Source organism: Coenobita brevimanus, chromosome 71 (genome assembly GCF_032717465.1).
Source record: "Coenobita brevimanus isolate Jiangsu-jjx chromosome 71, ASM3271746v2, whole genome shotgun sequence".
NCBI lineage: Eukaryota > Metazoa > Arthropoda > Malacostraca > Decapoda > Coenobitidae > Coenobita > Coenobita brevimanus.
This window is the reverse complement of record NC_137024.1, coordinates 25,954,190-25,967,074: the sequence shown is the minus strand read 5'-3', so window position 1 is coordinate 25,967,074 and position 12,885 is coordinate 25,954,190. Positions and strand designations below refer to the sequence as shown.

Here is a 12,885-nt window from a genome sequence, read left to right as displayed (position 1 = left end):
ACATCCAGTGAAACAGTGGATAACCATAACCAACACCCCCCCCCTCTTGTGATTGTGGCAACCTATAGTGATCCTTAGCTCCCCTGCCTCCCCATAATCTCATCCACCCTTCTTGAACTCCTAGCACGAGTGTAGAATGGTGAAGCAGAAGTCCCCTCAGGACAAAAAGCCACTAAAGTGATAGGCTGTGTACTGTGAAATAACTAGATTTGAACTCTCATTCCTAATAATACGGCACGAGCCTAATGACAGTGAACGGTGCCACACCCACTCTCCCTGATATACCCACTGTGTTTATCCCGTATCCTGTGAGATACGCTCAACCAGATTCAGCAGCCCAAGAATTGATGTGACATAAATATTGTGAGATTGTCTGCCTGTTACTGTATTGAAGAATTTGTGAATATACGTGTAGGCTGTTGCCTAGAGTTTTATGCACTGTGCCTCTAATGTTTGTGGTCTAGCCACGATCTAGAAAAGAAGCCAACTGCAGGCCAGGCGTTTCTAGGACGGGAACCCGCCCTAAAAACACCTAGCATAACACTGGTGGACAGTGGTGGTTCTTGACCCGGGCAGAATTAAGATTAAGAGAGGAATAAAACAGGGAAAATATCAAAATGGCGACAAAACCACACCCAATTTCGACCAGGAACAATATGACATCCATACATATTTATCCATCATCAAACCACTGCTCGATATCGGGTTTGAGGATGATAGACAAAAAATAGCGGTAACCCTACCACTGCTGGGCAAGGCAGCAGCCAGTATTGTGCCAAACGTCGTCCCCGAACTAACATGGGCGAATTTCACGGAAATAGTGACCCAAGCCATCACACCCTCCCTGGGAAAAGTAGTGGCATTATCACAACTGGCTAACTTAACATACGACGGCAACCTGGACGATACATTGATCCAGGCACGGCAGTTCGTCAGCGCCACATACCCAGAAGCAGACGCAGAGACCTGGGAACAATATACATTCAATACCCTGATCAGAGCCCTCCCCAGCATGGTCAAGGAGCACTTCACCATACACGACCCAACGGGGGATCTGGACAGGGACATCCAGCTGATACGATGACTCCTGACCTCCTGCTCCACCCCCCAACAAATCAGCATTGTTAGCAAGTTTCTGATGAATAAACCAGCACTGCACGGCACGCCCCGACCCTCACCAGCCCGCATCAGCCCCACACCGGCACCCCACTTACCCAGGGCTTATCTCTCGAGCAAACACCCCAGCCAGAAGGAGAACCAAAACCTCATCTCAATCAACCCCTGGGAGTTCTCCGCATGTAGCCACAGATGCCCACTCCACGACATCCATGAGCAAATCAAGGCTGTCATGTGAAAAATAAATACCCAGGCTGACGCAAAGTGTCGTCCATGGAGCACGAGGGCCCTGAAGACAACACCCCATCAGTAGAAAACACCGACCCCGGGGAACTGGAGACCAAGGAAAAGGAAACTCCCTAGTAGCTGGATTTTTAGGCCCGCCCCCGCACCTCCCCATGGTGCCAGGGGCCACATCCCACAAATACCACCCCCCAGTCTACGACAAGATGAAACTGAATGGGGTAAAGGCGAGGCTGCTGGTCGACACGGGTGCGGCCAGATCCTGCCTCTACAGCCACTTCTACTCCTGTCACAAGTCAGCCTTCGGCCTGCTTTTCCCTACGTCGACTCATCTTGTAGACGCTGGGGATGGCCCCCTGCCCATTTGTGGGGAAACCTGGGCCCTATGCGCTGACACCCACCAGCGCATCTCCTCTCAACATAAGTTCATCATCTTTGATTCCACCTGCCGTAACTACGATGGATACCTGGGACTGGACCTCCTGCAAAAACTAAGAACCGCCATCGATTGCCACAAGTGGCAACTTCAGTTCAGATCCCCAGCCCCTACCCCCAATCCCCCACAATCAGTATACACTTGTGCCTCAACCCCTTCCCCCCTTCCCTTTCCCCTCCTCCCTCCCATGTTCCCTCTGATCCCCCCACCTTCCCTGCCATCATTGCCTCCACCACGACGATTCCCCCACAACACGAAGCTTGGCTCCCACTGAACAGGTTCTCCGGAACATCCGTCCTCTTCTCCCCTGACCTGCTGCCCGGAACGCTTTTGGCTTGTCTCCCACCCCCCACCTTCCTTCCCCCGCACATTGCGGTAGTCAAGATCACTAATATTAACCTGATCCCGCTCACGCTACCAAAGGGACTCATAGTGGGAGAGATGGAAGAAGTGGAGCCATGCCCCACAACCACCCCCTCTGCCCTCTACCCCCCTTACCCAAGCACCTCTCACTCCACCAAATTGACACTCCTCACCACCTCCTCCTGGACTTTCAGGACCTCTTTGCATCAGGCCCCTCCGACATCAGCCACATCACCTACCTGACGCATCAGATAAACACCACAGGCCCATTGATCCGCCAACCATCCCGATGGAAAAACCCGAAACAAAGGGCAGAGGAAGACCGGCAGGTCCAAGAAATGCTCGATGCCGGCCTGATCTCACCCTCCACTAGCCCCTGGTCCTCTCCCGTCATCCTTGTCAAGAAAAAGGACAGCACCATGCGATTCTGCATGGATTATTGCCGCCTCAACGATGTGACCACCAAGGATGCCACCCCCCTTCCCAGGATTGACGATTCCTTCAACTCCCTGTATGGTGCCTCCTGGTTTTCGACACTAGACCTCCAGTCGGGATACTGGCAAGTTCCGGTGCACTCGTAAGATAGAAAGAAGACCGCATTTTCCACCAGCAATGGGAAACATCATGAATTCAGTGTTCTGCCCTTCGGTCTCTGCAACCCCCCCGCCACCTTCTCTTGATTGATGGAGTCCGTCCTCAGTGGCCTTACCTGGGAAATTTGTCTGGCGTACTTGGACGACATCATTATTTTCAGCAAGACATAGGCCGATCACCTCCAACGCCTCAGGATGGTCTTCCAACGTATCCATCAGGCTGGCCTGAAACTAAGCCCCTCCAAGTGCGTCCTGGCTGCCTGGACCATCTTCTTTCTGGGACACGTGATCTCGAAAGATGGAATAGCACCTGACCTGGACAAACTGTGTGCCATCACTGACATTCCCCTACCCCGAGACCTTCACAAAGTCCAGGGATTCCTGGGTCTTAATTCGTACTATCGACGATTCGTTAAGGGATTCGCCGATATCGCCAAGCCCCTCCATGACCTGACCCAGAAGGGGGAACCCTTTACCTGGAACGACGAACGACGGGAGGCGTTTCAGTAACTGAAATGCAAACTCATCACTGACCTGATCGTTGCCTCCTCTGATTACACCTTACCCTTCCAACTATACGCAGACGTTTCTCTGATAGCCATTGGCGCTGTCCTCGTCCAAGTGCAAGAGGGGCGAGAACACATCATCACCAGCCACACCCTAAACCAGGTGGAGCAGATTTATGCCACCACCAAACGGGAGTCCCTGGGTATCATCTGGGCCTTGGAACATTTCCGGGCGTATCTTTCCAGGATCTGCGTCACAATTATCACTGACCACCAGTCGCTCCAATGGCTCTGCCAGTCTGACACTCACAACGCTTAACTTATTAGATGGAGGGAGACCTTAGACTAGTTCAACTATGAAATCACCTATCGCGCCAGCAAACTCCACACTAACACGGATTTGCTCTCTCATCTCCCCGTCCACACCCTCCAACCCCGATCAGAGCTCCTCATACTGTGGTGCAACCAAGATCGGCCACCCTGGATCCCATCCCACTTGTTCACCAAACTCCAACAGCAAGGCAACCATTTATTCATCCTGTCGGGGCACATCATCCTCGTCCCCGATACTGCCCTAGATGCCATGGAACACCTCCAGTCCGACAACGGGATCCAACTCAGGATGAAAAGGTTCCTCCAAGTTTTCAACGATAATTATTGGACTCCCAACCCTTCCAAGCTAGCCAAACAGACCATCTAATCCTCCGGGCATGTGTGCTGGGCAAGGACATCACCCACACCCCCAGCCCTTTGGGGAGCATCAATGCCTACAAACCCTGGCAGTTGCTGTCCGTGGACGTGGTAGGGCCCCTTCCACCCAAGGTGGGCTACTGATACATTACCATCTTTTTCGATACCTACTCCAAATTCCTCATCGCGTGCCCAGCCTAAGAACATCACACTGTGGCCGTAGCTGATGCCCTAGTCCACCACGTCTACCCCTACCTTGGAATCCCTCAGGCTTTGCACTTGGACAACGCCCCCGAATTCACAAGTACTATCTGGAAAGAGCTAGCTGACCTATTCAGCTACCGGTATCACATTTCCCACTCCTCCCCATATTGGCCACAAGGAAACTGAGTCTGCAAAAGGAGCCACTGTACCCTTATGAATCAAGTTTGGGACCAAATCGAGGTGATGAAAAATGAAGACTGGCCGGCCCACGTCAAGATCGTCCAATAGGGGATGAACTCCTGCTCCTGAGAAGATGGCATCTCCCCACATGAGCGTGTGTTTGGGGAAGCGCATCTCCTCCTTCCCCCGCGGCGACACCTGCAACCACCCACTCCTCCTGCATCCAACCCCCTCCACCACCTCATGCGGCGATTCCATCACCTCCAAAGCGGCATAGACCTCCAACCTGATGTTGCCTCCTCCAACCCCTACAAGCCGGGCAACACCGTGATGGCAAAGCTACCAGTTCCACACAAACTCACCCCACGCTTCATGGATTCCTATACAGTCAGCCACGTTCTCAGCCCCTGCCAAGTAATCATAGACTACAATAACACTCCCCACACCTACAGAAACCGTCATGTACACCCTTTCCGTGCCCTCACCTCTCCCCAGTCCACCCCACCCGCCCCCAACACCACCCCACCTCCCCTCGCCTCCCCAGACCCCCCTCCCTACTCCTACAATTGCTACGTTACCCCCTCCTCCTCCCTCCCCTCCTCCCCCTCCCTGTCATCACTGATGCCTCCCCCCATCACGCTGCATAACACCTCACTCCCACCCTCGCCAATGCCGCAAATTCCCTCACCAGTCCAACCCCCGACCCCACCACAGCATCCTTCCTCGGCCACCTCACCCACCCCTTGCCCGCCAATCCCCACCCCAACAACTTCCACACCACCCCGGATCAAGATGCCCGCAACTGCATGCACACCGCCCCTTGCCACTGCCATCCCCTCATCATCATCCCAAACTCCCTCATCCATCCCCACTACCCCCTGTGCAACCAGAGCAACAAGAAACATGCCCACATCACCACCCACTTCCACCCTCAGAATCACCATCACTCACTCCGGCCGCATTTCATGCCCTCCTGCAAGACACACTTCCACTCCATCCACCATCCCCCCTCCTCGCCCCCACCACAGTCCTCACACCCCTAATACAACTCCTATCACCCGCATGATACACCAAGTTCAGCACCCTCCAACCTCTATCCCCAGAGAAAACCTAGTCGCATCACCCCAGCATAAAACAACCATCGCCTCCCCACTCACTAGCATTCAGCCAAGACCCCTAGGAAGACAACTACTTCCAGCCATGAAAATAAGGCGCGCCACCTGGGCACCAGCCTTTGGAGAGAAGCACAGCGTCCGCGGGCCCCACCACCTACTCCAACTCCTCCAAACAGCTGCCTGACGTTCCACCCTCTTCCTCACCTGCGCCCCACAAAATCAAATGACCGCACGGTGGACTACCCTCCTACAACACCTGACACTGGCCCACGACACCAACACCACCAAGACCTACTACCTTCAAGCACGAGGACGTGACTTTTCCCACCCCGACGGTGGTGAAATGCCAACATCCAACGACAGCACGACACCCCCAGGAGGCGACAACAGAGGGTTGGATGGAGTGAGCAGGACGTCCGTGCTATATGGGCACAAGTCCCTAGGAGCCGCGACCACTTCTCCCTGGAACCAGCCCAGCACGAACACCTCAGCCTGGACGCATTACCCTCTCGCCAGCCTGGCCTGCATCAGGATCGGGATAGAGCTGAACCTTCCACCCTAAGCAACGCTCCAGAGATGGCCTCTAACTGCTCACCCTTGGAGACAGCCTCTAGCTGCTCCACCTATAAGATGCCCTCTAGCTGCTCACAGTGTGAGACGGGCTCTAGCCACTCCACCTATGAGACAGCCTCTAGCCACTCCACCTGGGCTGCCTATCCCCCCTGCAGGACTTGTAACAATCTCCGGCCGCACACGGGGAAAGAAGGACACGTCCCCTTTCCCTCTGCATTAGTCTCAGAGGGCATGACACCGGTGATGGCCTCCAGCCGTGCCTGTAAATGGGAGACGGCCTCTAGCCACTCTTTGCCTGCACATTGCCCTTCATAAGGGGCTTCGGCGATGGCCTCCAGCCGCGCCCCATCTGCGGCCCTGTCAGGAAGTCGGGCCCCGGCAATGGCCTCCAGCCACGCCGACAGGGTAGGGATGGCCCCTAACCGCCCTCCTCCTGTTGGCCAAGGGACCTCAGTGACGGTCTCCAGCCGCGCCATGAAGGGACACTACCAATGCCCCTCGCCCCCTGTGGCTTCGCAACTTGAGGGCGACCTCCGCCCTGCCCCATCCACCTGCAGCAGAGCCGGGTGTCCCCATCCCCACCCGGATCGAGGCAGCCCCCAGACAGAGGATTCCCAGCTAGTGGACTGGTGGTAAGGCCCTGTATTGTCCCCGGGGCTGTTCTCCCTACAACCGGCACCTGGAGAAGACCTGCCCCTGACAGACCCCTGCCCGGGATGACACCGCAGCCCTGCTCGGACGGCGAGACACCAGGAAGGGGACTGCAACCACTGGGACCCCGACGGCACCCCCAGCACTCCAGGGCGAGGCCTTCCCAGCCCCCTGCCCAAGCGATGTTGCTCTCCCACCAGGCACATACGGAAATGCATGGAGAGGCTGTTTGGCCCATACCCCGGAGGCCAGACTCAACCCCCAGTCCCCAGCACGAGGGGCCCTTCACCACGCCTCACCCACAGTTCGTGGAAGGAGACGACGCCACCCTTGCCCACGAATAATGACCCAGTGTGTGTATAACGAAGTGAACTAAAGTGAAGGACAGTGCCGAGAGAAAAACGGACATCCAGTGCAAAAGTGGCTAACCATAACCAACACCCCCCCCCCCGTCTTGTGATTGTGCTAACCTATAGTGATCCATGGCTCCCCCCCCCCCTCCGTAATCTCATCCACCCTTCTTGAACTCCTAGCACGAGTGTAGAATGGTGAGCAGTAAGTCCCCTCAGGACAAAAAGCCACTAAACTGATAGACTGTGTACTGTGAAATAACTTGATCTGAATTCTCATTCCTAATTATACAGCACGAGCCTAAAGACAGTGAACGGTGCCACACCCACTCTCCCTGATATACCCACTGTGTCTGTCCCGTATCCTGCGAGATTCGCTCAACCAGATTCAGCAGAAAGAACTGATGTGACATAAATATTGTGAGACTGTCTGCCTATTACTGTATTGAAGAATTTGTGAATATATGTTATGCTAGGTGTTTAGGGGGCGGCTTCCCGTCCCTAGAACGCCTAGAGTGTAGCGGGGTTCCCTTTCTAGACCGGAGCTTAGACACAATAAGAAAGGAACAAGGCATAAAAACACAGGGCAACAACCTTACACTTGTATTTACAAATTCTTTGCTATGGAACAGGAAGACAGTTTACACAATATGCTAGTCAAAATTAATATATAGGCTGGTAGGTGGGTTTGGAGTATCGCACCGGATACGAGGTAGACAGGAGTCTTAGTCTGGGTTGGGGGGCAATACACAATCTTTACACTCCCCACACAAGAGGCTCGTATCCAGTAGGAAGGCAAAATATAGGATATACTAGTTCAAGGGAATTTACTTTGACTCTTGTTCGTGTTTCATGATGCGTGATGTCACTGATTTCTGTTTCTTGATTCACACAGGGTGGATGGACACTGACACAGAGTTGTAATAGTGACACTGAGTTTTTGCTTCTTGCCTTACACAAAATAATATACACGGCTTAAGGTGTTTTCCCTTACTTTACTGAATCCCACTATTCACTTATACCGCACAGTCCTGTCCTCTCACTGTCAGTCTGTAAGAGCCATGTATCACCGTCACTGTTAGGTAATGTCACTGATCGGGCAAAAGGGAATGGGGGAGTCCTGGGGACTCACAGTCGTCGGCCTTACACGTGTACTGACAAATTCTCTACTGTGGAACAGGAAGACTCGTACACAATATACTGATCAAAATTAATACATAGGCTGGTAGGTGGGTTTGGAGTATCACGCAGGATACTAGATAGAACGAGTCATAATTCGGGTCTGGGCAATACACAACTTTTACAGCCTCTGCTCAAGAGGCTCTTTTCCACAAAGGAGGCAAAACACAGGTTTTATGAATTCAGGGGAATTTGTTCTTGTGCTGACTCTGGTTCTGGTTTTTACGACAGTAATGAGAGTTATGTCACTGTTTTCTGTTTCTGGACTTACACATGATGGCTGGACACTGACACTGAGTTATAGCAGTAATACTGAGTGTTCGCCAATCGTCTTACACAAAATAGTTATGCATGGTTTCTGGCGTTTTCCTTATTTCACTGATTCACACTTTTCACATGTCACAGTATTGGCCTCTCATTGTCAGTCTGTAAGAGCCATATATCACAGTCACTACTAGGGAATGTCACTGATCAGGCGAGGGGGAAGGGGGCGGCCTGGGGACTCACAGTCATCTGCCTGGGGTAGGAGGAGTCCTGTCAGGAGTCCCTTCGTCCCGTGGCCACGGGACCACTCTCAGGGGCATCGTCTCTCGTCGAGGACTTGCGCTGTGCGTGGTGAAAGGCCCCTCACTGTCGGGGCTGGGGACTGGGGTCTGGCCCTTGGGACTTGGGCGAAATAAGTCTTGGAAGCGTTCCTTCCGGCGCCTGGTGGAGGAAGGGTGTCGCCTTTGTCGGGGAGGGGTGAGGTCTCGCCCCGGGGTCCTGGGGGCGCCCTCAGAGGCCCGTAGACTGCGGTCTCCTTCTCGTGGCGGTGCCGTCAGGTTGGGGCTGTGGCATCTCTCCTGGCCAGAGTCCGTCAGGTGGAGGTCCTCCTCGGGGGCCGACTGGATGGTGAAGAGTCCCGGAGATAACACCGGGCCTCTCCACCAGTCCTCGGGGCAGAAGTCCTCCTCCTGGAGGTTGCCTCAGTCTGGGAGAACAGAGGGGAGGCCTGCGCTCCTGCCGGTAGGCAGGGCTGACTGCAGGTCACCCTGGCGGTGCAGAGTCACAGGAGGCGAGGGGCTTTGGTGTTCCTCCCTGGCGCGGCTATGGGCCGTCGCTGGGTTCCCTTGGGCAATGGAGAGAGGGCAGCTATGGGCCGTCCCTTCGCTGTCGGTGCAGCTTTGGGCCATCACCAGGGCCCGACTCCCTAATGGGAATGCAGACGAAGCATGGTTATGGGTTGTCACTTGCCTGTCAGTGCGGCATTGGGCCGTCGCCAAAGTCCTGTATGGAGGGCGACATGCAGGCGAGGAGCGGCTATGGGCTGTCTCCTGCCTACGGGCGAGGCTATGGGCCATCGCCTGTGTCGTGCTCTCCGAGACAACTGCAGAAGGAGAGGGGGCATACCTGTCTCTCCCCGGCGCGACAATGGGCCGTCGCTGGTTCTGCAGGGGGCGTGGGCAGCACCTGGGGGAGCAGCTATGGGCTGTCTCCTTGTTGGCAGCTGGGCTATAGGCAGTGGCCTTTTTTGTGTGCAGCTTTTGGCCGTCACTGGGGCCTAGCTATAGGCCGTGGTCCATTGATTGGAGCAGCTATAGGCCGTCTCCTTATTTGCAGAGTGGCTATGAGCCGTCTCTTGATTTGTGCGGCTTTGGGTCGTCTCTGGGGTGCTGCCTGGAGCTGTAGGGTCAGCTCCACCCCGATCCTGGCGAGGGCTAGCTCACCTGAGAGGTAGTGCACACAGACTGGGGTGGTCTCATCGAGCGCCTTCCGGGGAATAGGGGCACGCAGCCCGGGTGCACTTACATCTGTATAGAATGGACATGCCACGTGCTCTGTCTACCCCTCCATGGTCTCCTCCTGGTGGTGTGGTGGCGACCTGGCTTGCCAAAGCCGGTAATTCATCTTTCAGTCTGAGGACATAAGTCGTTTTATTCTTTATTCCGATGATTTTGTTCAACTTAGGGGAGACCAAACTGGATGATGATATAGCCATCATTAACCCCTATCACTATAAGAATGTTCTCAGTGGTATAATCATCTGGTAGCAAGAATAAAACTAGTCATATCACAGGACTTAAAAAAGCTTCTGATATCACTTTCTTGTTCTGAGGCTCAAATAGAGGCTTATCTGATCTTCATTTGGTACATGTTTTATGATTTATTTTACCATCCCTTCAAAAAATTGAAGGAACATACATGATTCTAAGTGGCACTGGAGACTTGGTTTGACTTCTTTCTACAGTATATTGCACATTAATATCCTCTTGTACGTTAAATGATGCAAACTGTCTGAAATACCAGCACCGGGAAGACCAACACCAAGGGGAGACTACAGGGAGGTGCAGAAGGCCCAAACCAAACAGGTATACGTCCCCTGTTGCCAGACGTCCCTCTTCCCCTCAATGGAGCCCACGGGATGTACGCCACCCCGCCGCATTGCTCTCGGGCCAGACCAGCACTCGCCAGGATCGGGATGGGACTTGTTCCTTAACTGTCCCAGACAGAATCATGATGACGGTCACTGTACTCGTCGGGGAGAGGACGGCCACAGTACTCCTCACATCTGCCACCCCCTGCAGGACCGCAGCAACATCCACTGTGCTCATCGGGGAAGGAACGGCCACTGTCCTTCCCTCACCTGCTGCCTTTACAGGGAGCAGAACCACGGCGACGGCCACCATCCTCGCTGGGGAGAGAATGGCCACTGTCCTTCTCTAACCTGCTGTCCCAGGGTCCAGCAGAACCGCAGCAGCGCCCCCTGTACCCAACGGGGAGGGAACGGCCACTGTCCTTCCCTCAACCGCTACCCCTGTGGTGCCCCTCAAGGGTAACGTGCATTGCTTATCTCACCCGTCCACAGGCTGAGTGGGACACCCCTCTCAAACTCCCCACACAGCTAGCCCCTCAGCAGAGAGGCTATGACAACAGCTGGAGAGGATCTGGAGTGGCCCCATAATGAGCCTGGGGATACACTCTGTGCAGCCAGCGCCCCTTCATCACCCCTGACTGTCGGACTCCCAGAGGAAAAGATGCCGCAGGCAGCCCCTGATGGCCTCTCAACCTGAGCGAGGCCGAAGCCCCTAGGCACCCACGGGCATCCCCAGGACTCCAAGACGAGACGTCCCCAGCCCCACTGACTAGCAATCCTCCTCCAGGAGCAGGTGCAGGGAAACGTGCCTGCTCACCCTGTTCGTCCCCAGTCCTGAGGGCCAATACACCCACCTAGGCCCCACCAGGGAAATGCCTTCCTCTATGCCACCCAGCAGCCCACATCAGATGACCCAGCTCCTGGCGGTGGTCTTGTGCCTCCCGCAAGAGGGCATGCCTGATGGGACCCCTCCTACATCTGGACGACACCTGCAGCTGCCCAGTCACTGGTATCTCCACTCGGGTCCTCTGCATCTTTGTTACTGTGTTTAGTCTGTGCTTTGTATTGTGTCCAGCATTGTATATCTTTGTGGTAATATATATGTAAGGTTGGTTGACCAGAGTTCTTATGCCCTGTTTCTCTAGTTGCATGCTCTAGACCCGGTCTTGAAGGGAACCCCAGATCAGTTCCTTGTGCACAGACAGCAAGGAGTTGAGCTCTGAACACGTAGCATAACATTCTTGATCCGGTCAGAGAGCAACAAGGAACTAAAGGGAAAGGCTAACGAAATGGCGGCCAAACCGGATGTACAACTGCCAAAATTCGACCCTGAACAATGCAACATAGACTCATACATGTGCATGATCAAACCACTACTGGACATCAGATTCGATCACGACAGGGAGAAAATAGCAGCTACTCTACCACACTTAGGAAAAGCAGTGTCAAGCATCGCCACGAAGATCGTCCCGGAGCTGACATGGGCGCAGTTCACGCAAATCATGACCCAAGCAGTCATGCCATCCTTAGGGAAAGTCGCTCGACACCCTCACCTATGACAGCAACCTGGATGACACTCATCCAGGCCAGGTGACTCATCACCGCCGCTTACCTGGAGACCAACACGGCCACCCAGGAACAACATATCTTTAATAACCTGTTGAGGATCCTCCCCAGTGCCATAAGGGAACATTTCACAATCAATGACCTGACGGAAGACATCGACAAAGCTGTCCAACTGGTTAGACACCTTTTAGCCACTCACACCACCCCACAGCACATCAGCACAGTCAACAAATTCCCAATACAGAGGGCACTACACCCCAAACAATGGGCACCCCCCACCCACGCAAGTCCTTCAACACCACCCACTATACCCAGGTGGTGCCCCGCCCCTAAGGAGAATACTAACCTAATTTCTATCAACCCATGGGAATTCCCCATCTGCAGTCACCGATGCCCTATTCACAACATACATGAACAGCTAAAAGCTGCCCGGTGCAGACCAACCACTCAAGGGTACCCCAAAGTCTCCTCCCTAGAAGATGAGTGCGCCAAGGACAATGCACCACCCGCCGACTATGCCAATCCTGGGGAAATGGAGCCCGAAGAAGAAGACGCCCCACAACAGCTACATTTTAAAGACCGCCCCCGCACCTCCCCACGGTGGCGGGGGCCACCTCACAAAAATACCGCCCCCCAGTCTATGACAAGACACTACTGAATGGGGTAAAAGCGAGGCTACTGGTCGCCATGGGAGCAGCCAGATCCTGCCTCTATAGTCACTTCTACACTCGCCATGCTTCAGCCTTCGGCCTGCTTCTCCCCACTTC

General features: G+C 54.3%; 1 protein-coding gene across 1 annotated transcript; it reads left to right on the top strand.

Moving 5' to 3' along the window:
- Nucleotides 1-2,946: 2,946 nt before the first annotated feature.
- LOC145406710 (uncharacterized) lies at nt 2,947-3,957 on the top strand. Its single transcript, XM_080277811.1, has 2 exons — nt 2,947-3,257; nt 3,636-3,957. The coding sequence occupies exons 1-2, from the start codon at nt 2,947-2,949 to the stop codon at nt 3,955-3,957; spliced, it is 633 nt and encodes a 210-aa protein (XP_080133937.1).
- Nucleotides 3,958-12,885: the final 8,928 nt, after the last annotated feature.

Coding starts and splice junctions, on each gene's coding strand:
- LOC145406710 (XM_080277811.1), top strand. CDS start 2,947: ATGGTCTTCCAACGTATCCATCAGGCTGGCCTGAAACTAAGCCCCTCC. Junction 3,258..3,635: donor GAACGACGGGAGGCGTTTCA/GTAACTGAAATG, acceptor CTATCGCGCCAG/CAAACTCCACACTAACACGG.